Below are 24,712 nucleotides of genomic sequence, written 5' to 3'. Positions count from 1 at the left end.
CAATAGGAAAGATAAATCTATAGATGTTGATGCTGTCCTAGGTAGACCTAACAAGGACCTTCACCGTTGTACCTGACAATATATTATATACATGGAGATACTGGGTCAAGTCATCATTGTATCTCATTATGACACTATTCTTTTAAGGCAAACATAATGTTTATGTCAATATATTTACCAATAATAAATGCAACCAATGACATTGAGTGTTTTGTTGTTCTCCAGGTATTATCAAGACTGCACTTCCGAACATGGATAGGGAGGCCAAAGACCAGTATTTACTTGTTATTCAAGCAAAGGATATGGTTGGACAAAATGGTGGACTATCCGGGACCACATCTGTAACTGTCACCCTGACCGATGTAAATGATAACCCACCACGTTTTCCACGGAGTAAGTTCCCGGTACTTTATGACAATTGCTACCATTTCTAAATGTTCTTGCATGCTGTACATTACACACCATCTGTAAAATGGAGCTTATAATACTTATCTCCTCTTTAAAGTGCTTTGAGATCTCTTGATAAAAATTGTTATATCACAGCTAGGTTATATTATTAGTAGTATTAGTATTATTACATTGCAAACATCTACCTTGTTTATCAGTCCACACAAAAATATTTTTCGGATCAGTTTAAGCAAAGTGATGCACACTATGTACATGTATTAATATCTTGTGCTCTTTCCCTGACAAAGGAAAGATAAAAGATTTATAGTGCAGCATTTATTTCTTGGATTTCAAGATGCATATTTTTTTCTTTCTTGCTACACTTCACATTCCTTTGGAAATTCAGCAAGATTTTTCTTGTGCAGACACTCAGTGTTTTATAAAAAATCAATCTTGGAAGAACCAGAAAACCATCTGCCCCCAATTTACTTGTGTTGACCAAAATGGCTCTTGACTTAAACAAGAAGAGGAAAGAAACAAGTATATTACCAAATTCGAGGCACCCTGTTTATAAATTACATTTTATCTCATCCCTTTTCTCTCTTTCAATGGTCTTTCATTGCTACAGGAAATTAGAATAACGTGCAGAATGTATTCATGCCCAATCTGGCCTCTTCTCAAGTGTATATGAAAAACAAATATGTCCAAAGAGAAGGAGAATTAGATTTCCTGCCACCAATTGCTTGTGGTATTAATAGAACAACAGTGAATCTATTTCTGGAGGTGAGAATGGTATTGGCTGCACACTACACTCAGAAATCCCTTCTAGCTGCATTGTATATCACTTTCTACTTGAACTACAAGGTTGAAATTTTCAAGGGAGAGGGAGATGCACTTATTAAAGGGTCAGACACTGAGTACATCTCAAGAGCCAGCCATGTCAAGTATGGGCAGGGCTTCCTTGAGATTTATAGTAATAAAAATTAGGGCTAATACTCATTCTATTGGCTTTTACTGTATTCCCCTGATATTATAGGAAATATACCAAAAAAATCTTGTTCTCTTGAACCTTTTTAATAACAGTTCATCTCCTTACTTCACACCTTCATTTAGAGAGATGATTATAAACAATCCCACAAACCTGGTGTGAGGATGGAGGAATGGAGGAATGATACCCACTGTTTTTCACCTGAAAGGGCAATTGTTCTATTTTTCAACTAAGATTTTTATGTGGTACCTTCAGTGGAGTTGTCAAGTTAATATAAGTCATGACCCCAATGATTATTTTAAATTTCACAGGGTCATATCAGTATAATGTCCCAGAGTCCTTGCCTGTGGCTTCAGTGGTGGCCAGAATAAAAGCTGCAGATGCTGATGTGGGACCTAATGCTGAAATGGAATATAAGATTGTGGATGGTGATGGCCTTGGAGTTTTCAAAATTTCTGTTGACAAAGATACACAGGAGGGAATCATTACTATTCAGAAGGTAACATTGACTCATTTTTTTTTTTTAATTTGTGGTGGAGTAAGACCAATGTAGTAGGTATAAGGATGAGACTGTATGGCTAAGATGGGGAGGATCCTCACCTGCTGTTACTGGGTCATGTTAGCAGATCTCATTTTGATTTGATTTTTTTTTAAATGCCTGAACATCATTTGTATTGAAAACTCTTATGATTTTATCATGAGTCCAATGATCTTTAGTGTATTTTTTTAAGTCCCAGCATCTATAGAATTATCTGAGAATCTCAGCTTTCATTTATAAACATGTAGCTTTCTAGCCCTCAAGATTGCAGAGAAAAGCCACAAGGCAAATAAAAAGGATCCCAAGTTTATTATTTTTAAAATCTCATGATTTTTAAGCCATTCTCATAATTTTTAGGGGCCTGAATTCACAATTAGAACTGTGTAGGATCCAGAATTTCCATTCTGTGGGAAATTCCACAAATTGTTTACAGGTTGAAGAGGTGATTTCTGCATGATATTGCAATGTACTGCCTGATCCTGTGAAGGTACTGAGTACCTCCTGAGAGCTGCTGAACTCCCCTGAAGTCAGAGCAATGTGAGGATGTTCAGCTTCCCCCCAAATCAGTTCCTAACACTGCAACGTGATTTGCAAATATCCTCTTTCAAGGCAGAAGCAATCAAGCATACTTCTTGCATACTGTGCTGATTTCTACTTAACACATATTTGAAATATAGCTAGTGAAAAGTTAGCCTTTTCTTTGTTCAGCAGCGAAATTCAGTGTGGCTTCTTCAGCTTGCTCATTTAATGTCTCCAAGTACAGCTCTGGAAGAATTATGCCTGTCCTAGAGGGAGAACATTTGTCAGTGTCACACTGAACAATATTGAATCAGTCTGGGGTCTCTTATGATCCAAGTCAGGAGCTGACGCATATGTTTTAATTTTGCTATGGAACTTAGACTCAGAGAATCTTGATTTCAGTGTTGTGCAGAGTGGGGTAAATAACTGCCATTCATTATTATTATTATCTCTGTTGTCATTGTTATATTTATTGTTGGGTTTTGACCTGTCCTTTTCAGTGCTGAAAATTTGGTCTGGAAAGTGTTTCATGAAATGTCTGGTGAACCACATTAAAAAGAAGGTTATCAAATTTTGACTCACTCTACTACTTGATTCTGTTAACCGTTTTGAAACCTTTTTTGGGACAAACAATAGTACCTCAGATATATGGTAGTATTTTAACATGGAAAGTCAGACTTTTTTCTCGTATGGGGTGCTTCCAGCATCCCATCCGTTTTCCTGATTTTAGCAACCTGGACTCATTTTCATACCCTAACACACTAAAATCTACCCTTGAAGCACATGGCAAGCTCAAGACCCTCCACAGTACATAAGCTCCACACTGGAGTTGCACAAGGGAACTCAGCGTGGGCTGGGTATGTGGGGGTGCCTGTGCACAGTCAAAATAGCCTCCTTGCTAAGCTTGCATATCCCATTGCAGACAACGTTGAGTGAGGGGGAGAGGGATTGACAATGGAAGACTCCAGGACTGATCCCAGGCTTGGGGCTAGGATTTCATTTCCCAATTCCCTTTCTCTGCAGTCCACTTATACAGAATTAAATTACGGGTACTGTATGCAGGTGGAGTGGATTTCAACTATAATGACGAACATGCTAGCTCACAACTGAATCAGCCAGAGGGTGTCACTGCATGGTAACATCCCTGAGCTCTGCATAGAAGTGTAAGGGAATGAGCGTAAATCTGTAACTTGGAACTTACCTAATAGCAATGCTGTGCTACCAACTGCAGGAAGTATTCTACACAAGTGTCTGTAATTCATTGACTTCTTCCCAAAAATCAGAGTATGCATTAAGGAACAAAATTTCAAAGAAGCCTCAATCCAGCCTCCAAATTTTTTGCCCGTAATTTAATAATACGTAATCTGTTTGTGTGTGCAGATGTCATTTGTGCACATATCAAGCAATCAGATGTCATGGGAAACACTTCTGAATAGGGAGGCTTGTGTTCAATATAAAAAAAATGCGTGTGCAACTGTGCATCTTGGCTTTTGCACATAGTTGCTACAGTCATTTGTGCAAATCAGGCAAACGGGCATGCAAAGGACCACTTGCTGTTAGAATAAATATAGGAGCACAGTTACACTTGCCTCTCTGTTTAATATTTGGCTTCCTGCTGCTTGGTTTTCACTTAGAAATTATGATTTTACATTCTGGCTTTAGTGGGGCACAAATTTAGAGATAATTAAAATTTTGGTCCCATTGTTAAGGGACTTAATTTTGCTTAATTACAAATCATACACAAAGCTTATAGAATCATTAGTTAAAACAAATGAAGGTGATATTTCCTAAAAATAAGATATCAATGATATAGAAAGAAATGAGATTTAGGGATATTAGCAACTAAAACAGAACTTGTTTATATTAAGACTGAATGGGAAAATGAAAGAAACTACCCAAGTCAGCAAAAGATGTAAATAGCATATTATAAAATAATCTATTAAGGAAAGAGCTGGGCGGATGTTTGGAAAGGGCCAGCCACAGGGATGCTGCTATTAAGACTCAGAAGCTAATTTATAGTGGTGTATTCAGTGAGATTATTTGTATCTAATAGATCTTGCTCATTTAATATGGGTATTGTCTTTGCTGAGGTTGAGATTGAAGTATGAGCTTTGGGAGGGTTTTAGAAAGATACACATCTGTATCTTAGGTGCACTTTCCAAAACAAGGAGTTGTAGTCTTTGTAGCTGTACTCTAAAGTGTACAATACATTATTAATCAGAAATAAACTTCATGGGGTATATTCTGTCTTCATTTACACCTTTTCATTCCTGCTCAATTCAGTGGAGTTGCACAGGTATACCTGGGGGCTCCAAGATAGGTTCCCTACATCTTCTTCCCATTGTTCCCTGGCAACACAATAAAAAGCAGGATTTGGCCAGTAATATCTTAAGCAGCATTGCTATGCAGGGCCATATAGAAGTCTTGCATATAGATCAGTAGAAACTCTGGAGCTCTCCTTTCTCTGAAAGTTTGGGAAGGACCCTTCCCTCAGTTAATGGAAGAGGTTGGAACAAGACCATCTTTCGATTGTGTGCATGTGCTTGTGATGCCTTACCCGACTCCATGCCAGGCAAACTAGGATTGGACACCAGGACTGGATGAACAGGAGAAACATTCAATATTTAAATTTGTTTCAAGCTCATGTCACATAAATTAATTGTTTTTATTTTCTTTTGATTTTGGAGATCGTTCTTTGGGATAAAAGTCATGTCTTCTACAAAGCAGAACGCTCAATTGGGGATTAAATAATAATAATGGGTGAAATCTTGGAAAATTGAAATCAATGGGAGTTTTGCTATTGACCAAGTTTAATCTAGTAAATAATAATTATTATTATAGAAATGAGCCATTTGCATTGCTATTGGCATTTTAAAAAACCCAACCAACCAGCAAATTAAGTCCCTTCTATATCACATGGCACATATTATGCATTTGAGTTACTAATCCGTTCCTTACCTAACAATGCATGCACTCTTTGTATGAGCAAACATTTTATCCTGCTTATATATAGAAACACACATACCAATACATTGATACATTGTTCCTAGCATGTCAGTTTTCATTTACTGCCTGAAATCAGGACTTGAAAAATTTACCGGATATGTCTGAGTAACAAAACCTACTGGTCAGAAGCAAGTACAAATAATGAATGAATGAGGACTCACTACCAACATCCCAGAGGCCTCATGAAAAACCCAGCCCATACCTATCCCCAGCTACTGGAAGGATGGAAAGTCCTGGGACTAGTAGCAGGGAGCTGTCCTAGCAACCTGCTTAGTGTGTCCATCTTTCATAGCAACTCCTGGCTAGTAGTTATCTGATCAGTTTGGAGCCCCTTCTTCTCTCCACCATGATTCCCCCACCCTCCCTCACCAAACAAAACAAAACAATTCTTCTGGCTGCTGGAAGGGAGAAAAAGTATGTTCATTTTACTTTTCCTCCTAGCACAAAACTGCCTTCCTGACCTTTGTAAGGGCATATCTTCACGACTAACTCTCCACTACTCCCCTGGCTGCTGCAAATGGAAGGAGAGGTTTTTTTTTGCTTCTCTGTGTGTCCTCTAGCCTTAGGTTCTGTTTTTCTTACCCTTAGTGAATAGCTAAGTAAAATCAATAGGAGTTAGGCAACTCACCTACTTAGGTGCTTTTGTAAACCCTGCTAGGCACTTGTATGTATCTTTAGGGGCCTAAATTCCTTTAAACATCTGGCCCTACGTCATTTTTGAAAATGGGACTTAAGCACCTAACTGCCTTAGGTGCTTTTAAAATTTTTACCCTTGGTCTCTCTGTGCCTCCGTTCTCAATCTCTAAAGTGGGGATGATAGCTTTTCCTTACCTCACAGGGGTGTTGTGAGTGTACATATTTTAAATGGTGAGGCGTGGGGGGCATTATCAGTAACTATGATTGATAGGAAACTTTTTTTAAAGCTTAAAATCTACAGATGTGTATGACACGGAGTCACCACTCACAAGAAAAAGTGCCAACTGTACTTACCAGTCGTACATGGAATTTTAAAACGTTGCCTGACATTCTCTGTGTTGGTCTTCCTAACCTTTTTGTTGTCTTTTAAAAATATGAATGCTTAAAATTCACTTTATTTTTAAAGTATGAATGCTTAAAATTCACTTTCTTTTTTAAAAAGGGATATGACTGTGTTGATATTGTGGTTTTATTTGCTGGAAGAGCGAGCTGAAGGGACAGTGGAGGGGACATGATTGCAGCAATTGCACAATGGACAGAGAGAGCATGACTATGGGCTTGTCTCCTCTTATCAGGGGATCAACCCATGGCGATTGATCCACCGGGAGTCGATTTAGCGGGTCTAGTGAAGACCCACTAAATCGACCACTGATCGCTCTCCTGTCAACTCCGGTACTCCACCGGAATGAGAAGCATAAGGTAAGTTAATGGGAGAGTTTCTCCCGTTGACCCAGAGTGGTCTATACACCGCAATAAGTTGACCTAAGGTATGTTGACTCCAGCTATGTTATTCACGTAGCTGGAGTTACGTAACTTAGGTCGACTTAGCCCATAGTGTAGACCTGCCCTATGACTGTTCTTTCTATTGTTCAATTTTGGTGTTCTTGAATGAGCCTTATCAACATTTAGCTATTAATATTTTATTTAGTAAGGACCCTACTGATAAAGTAATTGTAGAAATTATGTCACATTCTTCTCCCCAGAAGTAGCCTTGGAGTTGAAATAGAATATGTGGAAGTGGAATCATGGTTTGATCAATTATTACCCCCAATCATAATAAAGGAAACTTACTTTTTCAAAGTGTCTGTACAGAAATGTGCTTGGACAATTGCAAAACAAATTTGCACTGGCTGTTTGCACAATCAGATGTTTTGAGCATGCTTCTCTTTCTGTATGAAAAAGCATACATACAATTTTGCACAGGCCATATTGTATATGCATTCTGGGGGAGGGATAGCTCAGTGGTTTGAGCATTGGCCTGCTAAACCCAGGGTTGTGAGTTCAATCCTTGAGGGGGCCACTTAGGGATCTGGGGCAAAATCAGTACTTGGTCCTGCTAATGAAAGCAGGGGGCTGGACTCGATGACCTTTCAAGGTCCCTTCCAGTTCTAGGAGATAGGATATCTCCATTATTTTTTTTTTTTTTTTTTTTTTAAGCATTTACAGCTAAGGGTAATGGGTGGAGAAGAGAACCATGTATATTGATTTCAGTTTTATTTACTTGTTTTTTAATTTAATATATAAAAGAGTGTCTGTACCCATGTTGTAGGCAACAGTTAATCTTACAGTCACAAAAACATTACCCCATAACACAATACATTAAGAAAATGATTGTACAAGGCACCTGATAGATAACAAAGTCTCTTATATCCATCTCATCCCACTCCATCTAAAAGTTTGCCTTCCCCAGAAGTGTTGTGAAATACACAGTTTTTAAAGTGGTAATGGTAGTAGTAGGTAGGTTGTGCATATCTTATTTTATTTAAATAGAGTATATAATAAAGTCCTTAAAAGTGATAGAGCTTGCTCCAAAGTCCTTTGAAGTCAATGGAATGACTTCAGTGGACTTCGGAACAGACCTTTACCGCAGTGAGAAATCCTGAAAAGCAGTTGGAAGATGGTCATACTTGATTTTTGTCTAGTAACAAGTATCAAGAAGCAAGATTCACTTTGTAGAGCTGCTGTTGTCTTCATTTTCCTCTCATACACACCCCCATCACCAATAACACCACCCAATTTGAATGTTATATGAAAATAATTGAAAACAAGTGATGCAAAGTAGTTTGTGTGTGTGTGTTGCTGTTGAGTGATTATTTTAAAACCTGAGCTGGCTTCTAAGAGTAATATTGGCAATTATAAAAAGAGGGCTTTTATGAGTGAGCCTTTGAGTGTTAACATTCCATTTTTTCCAGCTAGGAAATTTGCTTTCAATTCTGTATCAGAGTTTACAATGTAAGAACTTGAGCTGTTCTTGGTTCCTTTGAGATACAATGTGCATTTGTTTGATGTACTGTGGTTTTCAATATGAGACCTCAACTGGGCTTAAAAATGGGATTTTCACCTCTGTAAAGTACATTATTACAAAGTTACCATACAGTAAAAAAATGAGCATTACAAAAATGGGCTTACTGTGAAGGATAACTGCATATCCAGCTTCTGTACTATGGATGACTTGTTTTGTAATTTCCTTCAGATAGGACAAAATCCCTATCCCCAAAAAAGAAAGAAAAAAAAAATAAAGACAAGATGAATGGAGCCTGTACAGGATCTAATCAGATAACACTAATGCACAGATATTAATGAAGCTGTCAAGCTCTATTCACTGTACTGAAGGAAGAGCTAAAGTATACATTGTCCTTTTAACCTTCAACACTGATGTAGTGATTTGTAAGCTTTTGGCTCGGTATTCTTTTACTGAAAATGTGCTTCTGTTATAGCATGCAGTAATGAGGGGATAATCTGAAGGCCAGATAAATGACGCTCTGTATAATATTAGCATCAATGCTAATTAGATAGATAGAAAGAGAAAAAAGCCAAACCTGCAGATCTTTCCAGTGTACTTTTCTGCCTTTTATTAGTGTCTGTAATGTGCAGTATCTTTGTCATTTTCTATATTGAAAGTTAACCTTGTTTTGAACACATATTTCTTCCAGGTCAGTAATAATATCTATTGCTTCTATCATAACTGAGAAAGGGTTTTCCATCCTCCCAGATTACCTAAAGTGTGTAGCTTGATTTTCTGCCTTAAAGCCTGCCATAGAAGACACAAGAGTCCTATTTATGAGCGTTTGGGAAGTATATCCTATGTCAGAATCAAACTCTTAGGGCTAGATCCTATAAATGCTTCCTTCTGCTGCTGCTTCATCTTATTATTGGGGTATCATTTTGCTGTATATTGTACACATATATGCAAAGAGACAGTCTCTGTTCCAAAGAATTTATAATCTAAAAAGACAAGGCAGACAATATTATTATCCCTATATAATACCCATACTAGAGTTATTATGACCTCCATATTACAGATGGGGAATTGATGAACAGAGATATTAAGTGACATGCCACAGGTACACAGGAAGTTTGTGATAGTCAGGAATTAAGCCCCAGACATTGCCTGAAAAACAAGACATCTTAATCTCTACTGTAAGTAGTTCCATTGACGTCTGTGTGGCACTACTCACAGTAGAGTAGTACAAATTCCTCTGCTGGCCACCTGTTCAGGACTGAATTTTACTCCGTATTGTCAGAAGTTTTCACAATTTTTAATTCTGTGAAAAATTTGGAATATTTGACCTTTTGTCTTGATTTGGGATGATTTTTTTTTTTCAAAAATTCTAAATTTTAACAGGAGGGAAATGCCCTTTTCTGTCCAGGTCTACTGTTGAACACCCTCTTCAGGGTGCTTAGTTACCATAGTTGCCACTGATTTCTTTGAGAGTTGAAGGCTTCCATCATCTTATTGGAGGTTCCCAACATCCTCCAGGACTGGCAATTCACAAGAATTAATGATGAGCCCAATTTCTTTCTTAAAAATGTATAATTATTTCTGTGAACAAAGTCTACACTATATTACTAAATGCATTTTCCCATCAAAAATGTATTTTAAAAGTTTTTGGACCATATTTCTTTAGCAAAGGTCCCTGTAGGTTTAGGAAACAATTGGTAGCACGGAATGTCCGATACTGCAGTCTCACTGCCCTTCAGATACCCTAGTAAGCCAGCTTGTAAAACATATGTAAACTACATGATCTTATTCATCCATCCTTCTCAGTAATGAAATACCTCCCTCTCATGAATATGTATTTTATTTGCCCTTTATTGTTTCACATTGAATCTTCTATCACTCCTGTATCCTTGAATTACAATCTAAAAGAGAAGTAAATTTCTTCCCTTAGGAAAAGAGGCCAATAAATGGTAAAAACTTAAAGGTACATGTCAGTGGGTCAAATGAATATTAATGTGTGGTTAGCAAAACAAAGGCCAAGATGTGTTTTAATTTTTAAACTTACCAGAAATTTTAATTTAAATCATTTTTATGAACTACACATCATAACAGGAATATCTGTAAAAATTGAACTTTGAATCATACTTTTTTTTAACTTGTTGTGCCCTGCTCTATTTGAATTAGGCTTTGCAGAGTTTATCTGATGCAGTATATTGTACTATTTACACATTTTCTTTTAAAATGGAATTCCTTATGAACCTTTTTTTCTTTGGAGTACTGACTTTGGCAGTGATGTTAACTGGTCACTAATATCTAATAAAAAGATATTTTACTCTGCATCCTGGTAATAGATTTCCACATGTGTGATGAAGTCCTCCTGTAATCTAAAACATCTTACTCCAACATATTCTATTGTTGAAGTAACGTAACCACCTAAAACCAACCTAAAATTCTAAAATCAAAGGGACATTTGAAACATAAAACTAATGTATTTTTTTAAATAACTGCTACCAGTACCACCCAGCAGAGAGTTAGCAATCGGTGGTATATAGTATATGAAGAAACCCCTCGTATAAATTTTGCGTCCAGTGTTTCTAGCTCATAATATGTCCCTGTGTATTACTTGATTCTGCAGCATCAGAATTTGACATAGGGTGAAAACCTGGCTCTGCTGGAGTCAGTGGATGTTTTGCCATTGTCTCCAATAAAGCCAGAATTTCACCCACAGAATGTATTGGTTGTTGCAGAATTATAGAGTGAGATGTTAAATTACCTCTGTATTTGACACTGCCACATTGCGACTGCTAATGGAACACCGTGTCCAGTTCTGGTGTCCTTACTTTCAAGAAGGATGTTGAAAAATTGGAGAGGGTGTAGAGAATAACCAACAGAAGGAATTAATTGGAAAACTTGTCTTATAATAAAAGACTCAAGGAACTCGCTGTATTTAGCATAACAAAGAGAAGGTAAAAGGATGACTTTTTCAGCATCTGTGAGTACTTACATGAGGAAAAGAAATTTGATAAGGGTGTGTGTGTGTGTACCAAATGTGAGACCTGGGAAGCATGGAAACTTCAAAAGACTTATATTGAGATGTGCCAGACTCTGTCACAGGGAATATTTATAAACATTTGTGAGCTAGGGATTGTATTCTAGCTCTATGGAGGAGAGTTACCAAGCATCCTCCAGGAATTAAAGTCAGTGGGGTGTAATTACTGCAAATCTCAGGACAGGTAAACAACTTCAAAGAATTACCACCCCCTGGGGGTAATTGCATATACTGGTTCAGACCATGTTCAAGAGGTCCAGGAGTCAAAGAAAGAGCTTTGTGTATAAAGGGTCACTCTGAACTGTCTGAGGGCTTCTCATTTAATCCTCAAATTGGTATGAATTTGTAACCTAGAGGGCAAAACCCTCCTGGAAGGTTTTAAAGTACTGCCAACTTACCAGGATCTCCAAGTGGAAGATGGGTAACACCTGGTAAGCTAATATGTGTATAGACTGTTTTCTGTTTCTGATATACTTTCTCTGTAACGATTTTTTCCTAAGTAAATGTACTGTGCTCTGAAAGCTGGTTGTTAACTGGAAGAGCAGAACAGCTGGTGCTGGACTAAGGTCAGACCCCTGGGATAATCATAGTGACTTGCAAGAGGGCAGTAAGCCTAAATCCCTAGTCTGGAGGGAGAGGGAAGAAGGTCCCCACTCAAAGACGTGATGGTTGGAAGTATGAGACCTATGGGAGAGCCCTTGAGCCGATCCCAGAGGCAACAGAAGTTCAGTTAACCCTGGAACTGTGACAGAGGGCTTCTCAATCTATCAGACAAAGGAGTAACAAGAACCAGTGACTGGAAGTTGAAATTAAATAAATTCAGACTAGAAAGAAAGCACTTTTTTTAAAAAAATCAAGGGCTGTGAGGGATTCCCATAACTGGATATTTTAAATCAGGATTGGATTTTTTTTTCCCTAGAAGGTATGCTTTAGTTCATGCACCACTATTAGACTTGAAGCAGGAATAAATACAGGGAAATTGTATGGCTGTGTTATAAGGTCAGAATGGATGATCACAGTGGTCCCTTCTAGCCTTAAAACCTACAGATATATGTTCCAGAATAAAATCTTTTCTTTCTGTTTTGAAGTTGTGTTTCTGGCCTCATAATTGTGAATGAACATAGGCTTGAAAATGTGAACCAAGTGCAAATCAATAGATCAACATTTTCCTAAATCTTCAGACAGCCTAAAACACTAGCTCTAAGGGGTGTGAGCTGCCCTAGTCATCTTTATGGTTTTTAAACTCTGAAATCTTAAGTTAAATATCAACAATGTTAATTCTTTTATTTCTGAGAATTTTAGCAGAAATATGCAACTTTTGTCCAGCTGCCCCAAGCTCCAGTTACTCCCATGATAATTTTTATGATTCAGTTAAACCTTGTCAGTACAATCACCTGCAGCAGATTGAAAATGTTGGGACAGTACATGTTAAACTGAAATTAATATCAAAATAAACAGAATGGGGCTAGTGTACTGACTGTATTATTCATTTGCATAGCTAGCTCATTAAAACCTCAATTTTCTAATTTTAAATGAAGCTGCCACTGCCACAGCACAGCGCCACAGAATTCAGACACTTGGCTACAGAATTGTGTGCACTTTGCCTCAGAGTTCCCAGGCTTTGCTCAAAACATATCATCTTTTCATCTTTAACATTTTCTCCCTCCTCTCTATGACATTGTTTGGAACCTAATTTATTTCACTTGTATGGGTAGTTGCGCTAGAAAATAAGAATAGCCTTAACACATTGCAGGTTTCTTGTTCTCTCTGTAAGCCTGATGCACAGCATATCATATCAATTGCTTCATTGCCCTGTTTCTGGAACATCTCTTAGATACCATACATACCACAATTCCTGCCAGGCTACATCATGCTAGCACCCAGGGCTGGCTCAGGCTTTTTTGCCGCCCCAAGCGGCGAAAGAAAAAAAAAAAAGCTGCGATCGGCAGCACTTCGGCAGTAGCTCAACCGTGCTGCTTCATTCCTCGGTAGCAATTCGGCGGCGGGTCCTTCAGTCCAAGAGGGGCTGAGGGACCCGCCGCCGAATTGCTGCTGAAGACCCATATGTGTGCCCCTTCCCATTGGCCACCCCAAGCACCTGTTTCGTTTGCTAGTGCCTGGAGCCAGCCCTGCTAGCACCATGCATACTGATACTTAATGGCTGATTGAAGTGGGTTCCTCAGATTGTTGTATTTCAGATGTAAAACCAAATGGAGGTTGAGATTCAAATAACTATTTGTTTCCATAATAAAAATTAAAAACAGTCCACTCATATATCAAAATTACAGTAGATCAAGAGAATCTGCTTTATTTTAATACTTGAACTGCTCAGAATGACTGTCTTGGACATGATTTTTGAATGCCTTAGGCCCTGATTCAACAAATCATTAAACATAGAATCATGGAATCATAGAAGATTAGGGTTGGAAGAGACCTCAGGAGGTCATCTACTCCAATCCCCTGCTCAAAGCTGGACCAACCCCAACTAAATCATCCCAGCCAGGCCTTTGTCAAGCTGGGCCTTAAAAATCTCTAAGGATGGAGGTAGCCCTCCTAGTGAAATAGTTTTCCTAATATCCAACCTAGACCTCCCCCACTGCAACTTGAGACCATTGCTCCTTGTTCTGTCATCTGCCACCATTGAGAACAGCTTAGCTCCATCCTCTTTGGAACCCCCCTTTCAGGTACTTGAAGGCTGCTATCAAATCCCGCATCACTCTTCTGCAGACTAAATAAGCTCAGTTCGCTCAGCCTCTCCTCATAAGTCATGTGCGCTAACCCCCTAATCATTTCCATTGCTGTCCTCTGGACTCTCTCCAATTCGTCCACATCCTTTCTGTAGTGGGGGGCCCAAAACTGGATGCAATATTCCAGATGTGGCCTCACCAGTGCCAAATAGAGGGGAATAATAACTTCCCTCGATCTGCTGGCAATGCTCCTGCTAATGCAGCAGAATGCCGTTAGTCTTCTTGGCAACAAGGGCACACTGTTGACTCATATCCAGCTTCTCGTCCTCTGTAATCCCCAGGCCCTTTTCTGCAGAACTGCAGTTTAGCCAGTCGCTCCCCAGCCTGTAGCAGTGCATGGGATTCTTCCATCCTAAATGCAGGACTCTGCACTTCTTCTTGTTGAACCTCATCAGATTTATTTTGGCCCAATCCTCCAATTTTTCTAGGTCACTCAGGACCAATTTCCTACCTTCCAGCCTATCAACCTCTCCCCCCAGCTTAGTGTCATCTGCGAACTTGCTAAGGGTGCAATACATTCCATCATCCAGATCATTAATGAAGATGTTGAACAAAACCGGCCTCAGAACCGACTCCTGGGGCACTCCGCTTGATACCAGCTGCCAACTAGACATTGAGCAATTGATCACTACCCTTTGAGCCCGACGATCTAACCAGCTTTCTATCCACCTTATAGTCCACTCATCCAATCCTTACTACTTTAACTTGCTGGCAAGAATACTGTAGGAGACCGTATCAAAAGCTTTGCTAAAGGCAAGATATATCACGTCCATTGCTTTCTCCATATCCACAGAGACAGTTATCTCATCATAGAAGGCAATCAGGTTGGTTAGGCATGTCCTGCCCTGGAGAATCCATGTTGATTGTTCCCAATCACTGTCCTGACCTCCAAGTGCTTCAAAATGGATTTCTTGAGGACCTGCTCCATGATTTTTCCGGGTCAGACGTGAGGCTGACTGATCTGTAGTTCCCCGGATTCTTCTCCTTCCCCTTTTAAAAGATGGGCACTATATTTGCCTTTTCCCAATCGTCTGGGACCTCTCCCGATCTCCATGAGTTTTCAAAGATAAGGGCCAATGGCTCTGCAATCACATCAGTCAACTCCCTCAGCACCATTGGTTGCATTGCATCTGGCCGATTGGACTTGTGCATGTTCAGCTTTTCTAAATAGTCCTTAACCTGTTCTTTCACCACTGAGGGCTGTTCCCCTCCTCCCCATACTGCGCTGCCCAGTGCAGTAGTTTGGGAGCTGACCTGGTCTGTGAAGACAGAGGCAAAAAAAGCATTGTCTACTTCAGCTTTTTCCACATCATATGTCACTAGGTTGCTTCCCCCATCATTCAGTAAGGGTCCCACACTTTCCCTGACCTTCTTCTTGTTGCTAACATATCTGTAGAAACCCTTCTTGTTACTCTTAACATCCCTTGCTAGCTGCAACTCCATTTGTGCTTTGGCCTTCCTGATTACATCCCTGCATGCTAGAGCAATATTTTTATACTCCTCTCTAGTCATCTGCCAAAGTTTCCACTTCTTGTAAGCTTCTTTTAAGCTCACAGAAGATTTCACTGTTAAGCCATATTTGCTATTCTTTCTCCACATTGGGGTGATCTGTTCCTGCACCCTCAATAAGGCTTTTTTAAAATAGAGCCATCTGTCCTTGACTCCTCCCCCCCCCATATTAGCCTCCCAGGGTGCCCATCAGCTCCTTTTGAACACGATGAGCCAAATTCTTCTCTTATTTATGCAGATGTATACACTGTTACAGGTTGTACAGTAAAATCAATGTAAACATCATTGATTTTGATGAACTTACTCTGGATATATATATATATATATCAGCGTAAATGGCCCACAGTGTACGCAGGTTAGCAGATTTGGTTCTGATTTGGCTAATAATTCCCATAAACACTGTTCCTCCAAGTGTGTATAAAAATGTTTTGCAGATATCAGCAGGTTATTGTGGCAGGGCATTTCAGATGCTAACAATTTTTTCCAGTATCTGTACAATCAAATCAATTTTCTGGAAGTATTTATAGTCTCGTGAACATAGTTTGAAAGTGTAGCTGATTAACCAAACTGCAGACTTAGCAAGGCTTCAGTCTCTTCATTGTTGTCTATAAATGAATACTTCTGTAATGTAGAAGGTAGCTAGGTACTCAGTGCATCCTAACTCCATCAGGCTTAGACCTTCAGGGTAGCCAGAGACATTACATTGTAGAGTATGGGCATATCGCTGATATTAATTCACTTCTTTCTTCCAGGGTCTTCTATTGCAGCAGGATGTCATATTATCATCAGTCAAATTTGTCCTTTAGTTTCATGGGGACTACTCTCCAAATCATATCCTTGTGTTCTAGAAAAGATGATTGGGTCTGGAATATTGAGTGCTGTGTGTTTCTGTGTGACTTCTAATATGGTATTAATTGTCCGTGAAAAATATATTTATATAGTGGATATTGATGAGGCAAAACCAAGCGAAGCAACTTTTGCATAGACTGTTTGATAAATAGTCTAGATCAAATGTTCTTTGGGCTACATCCAGATGCAATATGCTATGATGCAGACAAAATAGTGTGATGTTGATTTGCTGTGGTGCACTGTATCCAAACTGCTTCTGCATTTGGGCCATCTCATTGGTCGGTATCTTTCTAACACTGTCTCAAAATTCTGTCCAACTGTTGTAGTCTTTTAAATGAGAATTTCTAATGAGTAACCCCTCCGCCAAACGTATAGCCCTAGACAGTGCAGTAAAAAGGAAATTATAAGGTGATATTATATTGATGGTAAATATTCATAACACAAAATGAAGGATTCACACACATTAAAAACATTGGGTGAAATTCTGGGCCTGGGAAACCAAGGGGATTTCATCCTTAGAGAGGGATTTTCAAAAATAATCATTACTGGCCATCAGCTTCAGTAGAAGCAGAGTAGGCCAATGCCGGGCATTTTTGAAAATCCCCTTCAGACAATACATCTCATTTGCTTTTATATGCTACAACAAGGATTCATTAAAACCACATGGTAAAGTTTTGTTTTTCGGTTTGTACTCTTACTCCATTTTGGTTAAGCAGCACTGGCTTCTCCTGTTGAATTTTTGCTCTTTCCCTTGGCAGTTGCATGTTGTTTTATAACTACAGAATTAATGCACTGATGGAAAATAACTTTAGCATTTAATTGGCAGCCTTGGAGTTAATCAAAATATCTTGGATTAGATGGAAGGAGATACTGCAAATAGTGGCAAGCTAAATGGTAAAAATCAGTAGTTTTCTATGAACTGCCAGTCAAAAATGCTGCCTGGATACCAGTGGCAAAGTTCTTTATATACATACTGACATTTGTCAATGAAAGAGTTTTGCTGCACCATCTCTTTAACTAGTAATTAAATTTCAAAATAACTTTCTCTTTCTAGGAGCTGGATTTCGAAGCTAAGACAAGCTATACACTGAGGATAGAAGCAGCAAATAAGCATGTTGACTCTCGCTTTCAAAGTCTGGGACCCTTTAGCGATATGACAACAGTGAAGATAATTGTGGAGGATGTGGATGAGCCCCCTGTATTTACCTCCCGTTTGTATTCCATGGTAGTGTCTGAAGCAGCAAAGGTTGGCACCATAATTGGAACAGTTGCAGCCCATGACCCCGATGTCTCGAATAGCCCTGTTAGGTAATTATAAGGCTTTGTTTATGTATGTATGTACGTACGTACGTACATATGTATGTATGTTGTCCTTTGATGTCATTTTGTCCACTATATTGCAGGATTATTCATTTGTAACAGAAAGGATTATTTCTTTTTTTTCCCTTGCGGCATATGTATGTGCTGTTTGAAAAGTTTGCTTATTTTGACTCCAGTGTTGCAGTAGCTTTGATCAATTTATTTAAATCTCTTTAAAATATATATTTTCAGGATATATATATATATTCAGGATTCTGAAACAAAAAATCACTTGATTATCCAAGTTCAGCAGCGGTTGGGAAGAATCCACAAACCATAGCTTATGTCTCTATTAAATCAATTAAGCCAACCTATTACAGAGAAAACTATGTACAAAAAAGAAGTGATGAATTTTCTGGATGCATTGATAATGTGTATGTTGTAGAATTTGTATTCACAAGAAGAACAAACTGGAGGTTCATTTGTTTAGCAAATTATATTTGTATAACTATTTGTGTGAAAGATATGTCTTGCGTCTGATGAAGTGGGCATTCACCCAAGAAAGCTTATGCTCCAATACTTCTGTTAGTCATAAAGGTGCCACAGGACCCTCTGTTGCTTTTTACAGATCCAGACTAACACGGCTACCCCTCTGATACCTGAGTAAAAACAAAAACATTTTAATATTGTAGTTCAGAAACTTGGACCTGAGGTTCCACAAACAATTTCAACTATTTCCCCATATCGTCACCACAGTGTGAATTGTCCATATATCATAGAAATGGACAGAGTCAAGAAACATATTTGGTTGCATGTGGGCAATGAAGACTCAGCAGGGGGTTTCAATAAGTATAATGGTGTCCTAAACAGGATAGAGAGGATGGCTCAGATACGTTGGCTGTGTGCCTTTGACTGGTCCCACTGAGGTCAAATATCTGCCATCACCACAGGAAAAGATGTGATCACATTTCCCTCATACGAAGGAGGGAATGAAAAATCTATTTCAGGTATTTCCCTTCTCTGTGCATGTTTAGGTGGAGAATCTGCCATTCCTCCATAATATCATGCTTGGGACCCAAGTATTATGAGCATACGACAAGGAGCCGCATATAGAAAGAGTGAATTTTATGTTTGTGGTTGTGTGGGGAGAGAGGGACAGAAAATGATCACATAAATTAAAACACAGCCAGATCACTGTAATTCGTTTTCTAAGTACTGTATAGGTGTTAATACTAGATGTCAGAATGATATCCACAGGATACAGACAGTATAAATAAAAGTTTTATATAATATTTCTGTCCCACAGAAATTCTAACCTATTCAAGGTCCGTGGAAAATAGGGCAATTTATTTAAGAGAAAGTTGCTGTTAAGTGTTATTATTGTTAATATTATTCATTTGGCATACGCACTGAAAACCTTATATGGTGCTAATTAATTATTTCACCTTTTCTGTTATCTAATTTTTATTTACACTTATTAAAGGTGATTTTGTCACTATGTTGTGGCTCTGTAATTTACAATGCAGCAACCCTAATATGTAAAAATAAAGCATGTATCTCACTTGAAGAGGTGATATATGTGTTCTCTCTTTCTCAATATAGATTAGCAACAGATTCAAAATACATGTACAAACAAGTACTAGATGGATGAGTTGGCATGGATTTACTTCTGAAATTTATCTTCACTAAGCTCTCTCTGCCATGGCAGTGTTTTCTGGCAGTGTTGTTAGCATCTGGTTTATAAAATTTGGTTTTAGTAGAACTGCAAGGGTTAGTGTTAATTCCAACTTCCATCTATACACAATCTATCCTCAGTGTACTCTTTTTTTCCTGTAAAAAGGTGACGGTCAAATTCTTGATCTCACTTTTGTCAATTTGCACCACTCCAGCAGCACAAAGCAGCTATAAAAATAGCTTAATTGGCATCTTGATGATCTCTCCAGGCATCTCAAGGTTGCATAGGACTCAAGGGTAGAGCAAGCCAAAATTTTTCAGATAAAACTTTTTTCTGCAAAAAAAAAAGCAGATTCAGCGACATCAAAATGATTCACTTATTCATTTCAGTTTCACCAGATTGTTTGTGTAAAAAAAAAAACCCACCACCCTTTGTTTGAAACATTTTGTTTCAACATTTACAAAACTTTTTTTTGATTTTTCGATTCAAAATGAGATTTCCTCTTGAAATTTCCTTTAATTTTAATAATGAAATAAAAATGTTTAAATACTGCTCAAAATAGAAATTACATTTTATTATTTGATATTTCAATTTTCTGAAAGTTTGTCCCAATTTTTTTTTTTTTTCAGTTTTTCAGAATTACAAGTGAACCAAAAAATCAGTTATTAGCTCAGCTCCACAGAGGGGGTGTGATTGGAGAAAACAATACAGAAATAGCCAGGGTGTGCCAATGACATCGTAATCCCTGGGTGCCGAAATCACACCATGAGAAAACACTGATATAAATTAAAGTGTCCTGAGTCTGCTAAAATTTACATAAAGGATCAGACTCACCAGGATTGGAAGAGCATAAAACAGCCATCTATATATATAAATCATATATATAAACTTCCTAAATGGATCAATATATATATTGATATTATATATATATGATTATTTCAACAATGTATGTTCCAAGAAGGAAAATTGATATTGACTAAAGAACTGAATTGCCTAGAAACATACATGTCTTGAAATTTTGGGTGGGATAGTGTGATTATAAGATTAGACACTTCTAAACCTTGACATCTAAGAAAAATAGAGGCTGTGGTAAGAAAAGCAGGAGTTATCTCAAAAGGTAATGGGAATTATTGAGGTTTGAAATAGCTTTGACAAAGGACCTGCCTAACTAATTTTCAAACACAACTGATACTAAAGAATTAAAAGATTAAATCACATTGAAATAGATTTTTAGAATTTGAATATGGATGCAGTACTTGTAAGTCAGTGTTAGGGGAAATCTCTTTTTCAGAATGTTTAAAGAACATTCATTTTTCTTCTTGTTCTACACATGTGTTGCAATTTATGTAATCCATTGTTTCTAAAACAGTAAATCTTTGGCTCATCAGGTTGCTCAGTGATAGTGTTAATAACTGGAAAACCTGGGGTTTGGCAAGGGACTGAATCACTGCTGCTGGCAAGACTGACTGCATTGCAAAAATGACAGGTACAGCATACTCTCTAGGGATAACATGCCAGCCATGAAACAGTGATGAGCACTGCTGACCAAGTACACAGCAGTTCTGGCATGGAGAAAAGGGAAAATTGAAATAGAAAAGACAGGAAATACAATAAAATAATAAGGAGTGTTTGCTGATGAGAGAGGGGAAGTTCTAAATGATGAAAGCCAAAAAGTTTTGATTAGTGCTTCTGTTGACGTAGCACCCTCAGTACATAATATTATACAGTAAAGCAACACCAAGTGTATAACAAGTCTCTGCTCCAGACAACTTGCAGTCTAAAGGGACAGATGAAAGCAATGCAGTACAGCACAGAACAAACTGGCATAGTACAATATAGTACAAATGCATAATGGTATATGGTCATTATATCTGGGAAGTGATCTCTTTGAGATAGCTACTGTAATTTGACCTTCCACATTTTTAAAAGGTTTGATCAGTAGTATACCAAAAGTGAAGTAGTTGCATTGTTACGGCAGTAATTATAACATCTGGCCAGATGATGATTCTTTATCTCACGCTGAGTAGTAAATAAGAATGGTATGTCAAGGCGTCATTGTTAGTAAACCTAAAACTGCATAATCCCATCTCCCATTTTCACACAGGAAAAGTAAACAGTGAACAGGTTCTCCCTTTCCTCTGTGTTGTTTTCTGTTTGTTGCTGAGCTGTGTCCCCCTTCCTAGCAAACAATATGTTAAGCCAAGAAACTCAATGTGTTTGTCTAATGACAATAAAGCACCAGGAGCTGGCAGTCAAACATGTAATCCCCTGAACTCCTCCAAGCATTTTTTCCCCAGCCTTGTAGCACAGAGAAGACAGGAGCTCTTCCACTACTGACAGAAGTTCTGTTCCTCTCAGTGCCAGCTCTGCTGGGAGCTGCATGAATTTGATACAGCCCTGTGGCAAGCTTCCAATTGTGATTCACATTAGGTTGGGTTCAGGAATATGCTATTCCATGAATAAATGAATGGCTACCTTAAGGAGGAAAGTAAGAAAAGAGAAGGCAATACCTGTAACCTCATTTAAGAAGTCATTGTGTATGGGAACAGAGCCAGCATCTCTCAGCACAGTTCACTTTGTAGCATCGAGAGGCTGCATATACAGCTTTGCTTCTTCCAGGAAACCTGAGCGATATTGGACAAAAAGAGCCCAAAAAGGGGGAAAAAATGAGTGCTCTCTCTATCTAGTGAGAAATTAGTGAAACATTTTAACAAACTATAGTTGAACATAAATCAAAAGTTTTCTTTAATCTTTCACCTAGGTACTCAATCGACCGAAACACAGACCTGGAGAGATATTTCAATATTGATGCCAACAGTGGAGTCATTACAACTGCCAAGTCTTTGGATAGAGAAACGAATGCTGTTCATAACATCACTGTCTTGGCTATGGAGAGTCGTAAGTTACAATTTAAAGGTTTTATACACAGAAGGAACACAAGCTACAGGTTCAATTATAATAATTGCTTGATGGCATTGAATAAAAATATGAAAATTTAGACCTATATACCTGATCTTACTATAGATAATGTGATGAGGACTGTGTTGTAAATAAGGTATAGATAGATAGATAGATAGATAGGCGAGAGGGGTAGCTCAGTGGTTTGAGCATTGGCCAGCTAAACCCAGAGTTGTGAATTCAGTCCTTGAGGGGGCCACTTAGAGATCTGGGGCAAAAATCAGTACTTGGTACTGCTAGTGAAGGCAGGGGGCTGGACTTGATGACCTTTCAAGGTCCCTTCCAGCTCTATGAGATAGGTATATCTCCATATCTTATCTGATAAATAAAGACCTAACACCTTGTGCAGTCATTTAGACCTGTCTCATTGCAGACAGGTGTTTTATTCATTAAGACACATGTCCTCTCAACTCTGTGATTATCAGTTTACTGTGCAATACCCCTTTCACCACAGATTAGCAATTGTCCTGTACACCAGTAGAAAGTAGAGGTCCATATTGCTAAAATCCATGATTGCTTCAATTTGGGGATGTAATTCAGGTTTGAGAAGAATTACACCATGTCTGCAAGTAAAGGTGCTAGATTCCTAGAGCTAGATTCACTCTTAATAGTAACGGAATTGCAAGGAGATTGACTTGAGTGTGTAGATGGTACTTCTCTTATGCTTCACACAGTTACAGGGAAACCATAAATTCTGTCATGGCCTCCCCTAAATTACTGAGGGGAATTAACGGAATAAATGCGTCCCATATCCATTCAAATCATGCCACATCCTAGGTGAATGGTACTATGCTGACTGCCTGTGAGCCCACAGGAGGTGGCAGGGTTTTTATGTCACCTTATTCCCATCACCCCAGGGACTTTTTGCTCCTGAGGTTTATACATTGGAATTTGAATTTGACCCCTACAGTGAAATACAGTCCCACTGAAGTAAATGGCAAAACTCCCATCGTCTGAAAAAAGGCCAAGATTTCTACCCTAGAGTTTATTTTACATTATGTTTCTAAGGGGTATTTTAATTGATTTTGACAGGTTTGTGCACAAGAAAAAATGCAAATGAAAGGCATATTAAGCCAAAAAAAACAAAAACTTATAAAGGGTCTTTGCTTATGTGTTTGTTTATGTGTTTGTTTGTTTTGCACAGAGAACCCAGCACAGATTGGGAGAGGATATGTGGCCATCACTATCCTTGACATCAACGACAATGCCCCCGAGTTTGCCATGGAGTACGAGACCACTGTCTGTGAAAATGCTCAGCCTGGCCAGGTGCAGATCAATACTTCCAGATGTTTATTCACATTGGTTAGGCAGTAATTTCTTTTGAAACGATGCCAGCTTTAAGATAAAAGACAGTCAGCGTATTGCAATACAAATGACACTTTGGAAGGACTGCGCAGCATAAACAAATATTAAACAAAGTCTAAAAACTCTACCATACTGGCTACAGTGAAAGAGCTGCAGAAATAAAAATTAGATGTGCACAAGCCGTGTAAAACTCCAGATGTCCTTGCAAAGCAAAATGATGCTATGTGAACTTGATTCTGTGCAGGGGTGAGCACCCTTAATTCCCACTACGAAGTAAGAGTGCTCAGCACTTCACATGACTGAGTCCTATATCCTCTAGCACTCCTAAAACTGAAATGTGGGTGGCACAAGTTTGGCTGAGTTAGGAAAAAAGGGTCCAAGGGCCACAATATCCCCTGTGATGGTTCTCTTGTATTAGAACTTGCACAAGGTTTCCCTCACAAGGCCTGACTTTCAGAGGTTCCGAGCACTCCTTGCACATATTGACTTCAACAGGAGTTGTTTGTCCTTGGTACCTCTGAAAATCAGACTCAAAGAGACCCCAAGAGCATTCACATTGCTCCAACCTCTCACCTCCTAGGAAACTGGAGGCAGTTTTATTCCTGAAATTCACAGCATCCATGCACCGCCCTGGATGCAATGGCCCTCTGCATGGAGGATTTCCACCTCTGTGCTATCTCCCAGAGTCTCAGCCTTCCACCTCTTTCATGAAAGACATCACTGTTCTGTCCATTTTTCAAAATTACAACAAAATTTAAAATTACAACATGAATTAGCATGATTAGCCGCATTTGCTCAAAAGAAACCTAGAACTGGACCAGCGGGGGTCTTGTAAGCCATGAGAATTCAGATGGACTGACCAAATTGCATATGAGTATCTGCTCACACTGTCCCTGGCTCTAAACAATTATTCCAGATACTCATGACCACATATAACTTATAAACATCAAAGACATGAATCTAGTC

At 38.6% G+C, this 24,712-nt stretch overlaps 1 protein-coding gene across 1 annotated transcript in view; it reads left to right on the top strand.

Annotated features, from left to right (window-relative positions):
• Positions 1–24,712, top strand: part of LOC117873317 (cadherin-7) — a 102,141-nt gene that overhangs the window by 62,510 nt on the left and 14,919 nt on the right. Inside the window, exons 5-9 of the mRNA XM_034762553.1 lie at positions 226–393; positions 1,687–1,874; positions 17,564–17,817; positions 22,245–22,381; positions 23,586–23,707. Coding sequence (XP_034618444.1) covers positions 226–393; positions 1,687–1,874; positions 17,564–17,817; positions 22,245–22,381; positions 23,586–23,707 — 869 coding nt within the window. The remainder of the gene's footprint in view (positions 1–225; positions 394–1,686; positions 1,875–17,563; positions 17,818–22,244; positions 22,382–23,585; positions 23,708–24,712) is intronic.

Source organism: Trachemys scripta, chromosome 2, assembly GCF_013100865.1.
Source record: "Trachemys scripta elegans isolate TJP31775 chromosome 2, CAS_Tse_1.0, whole genome shotgun sequence".
NCBI lineage: Eukaryota > Metazoa > Chordata > Testudines > Emydidae > Trachemys > Trachemys scripta.
This window is presented reverse-complemented; position numbering and strand designations above follow the sequence as displayed.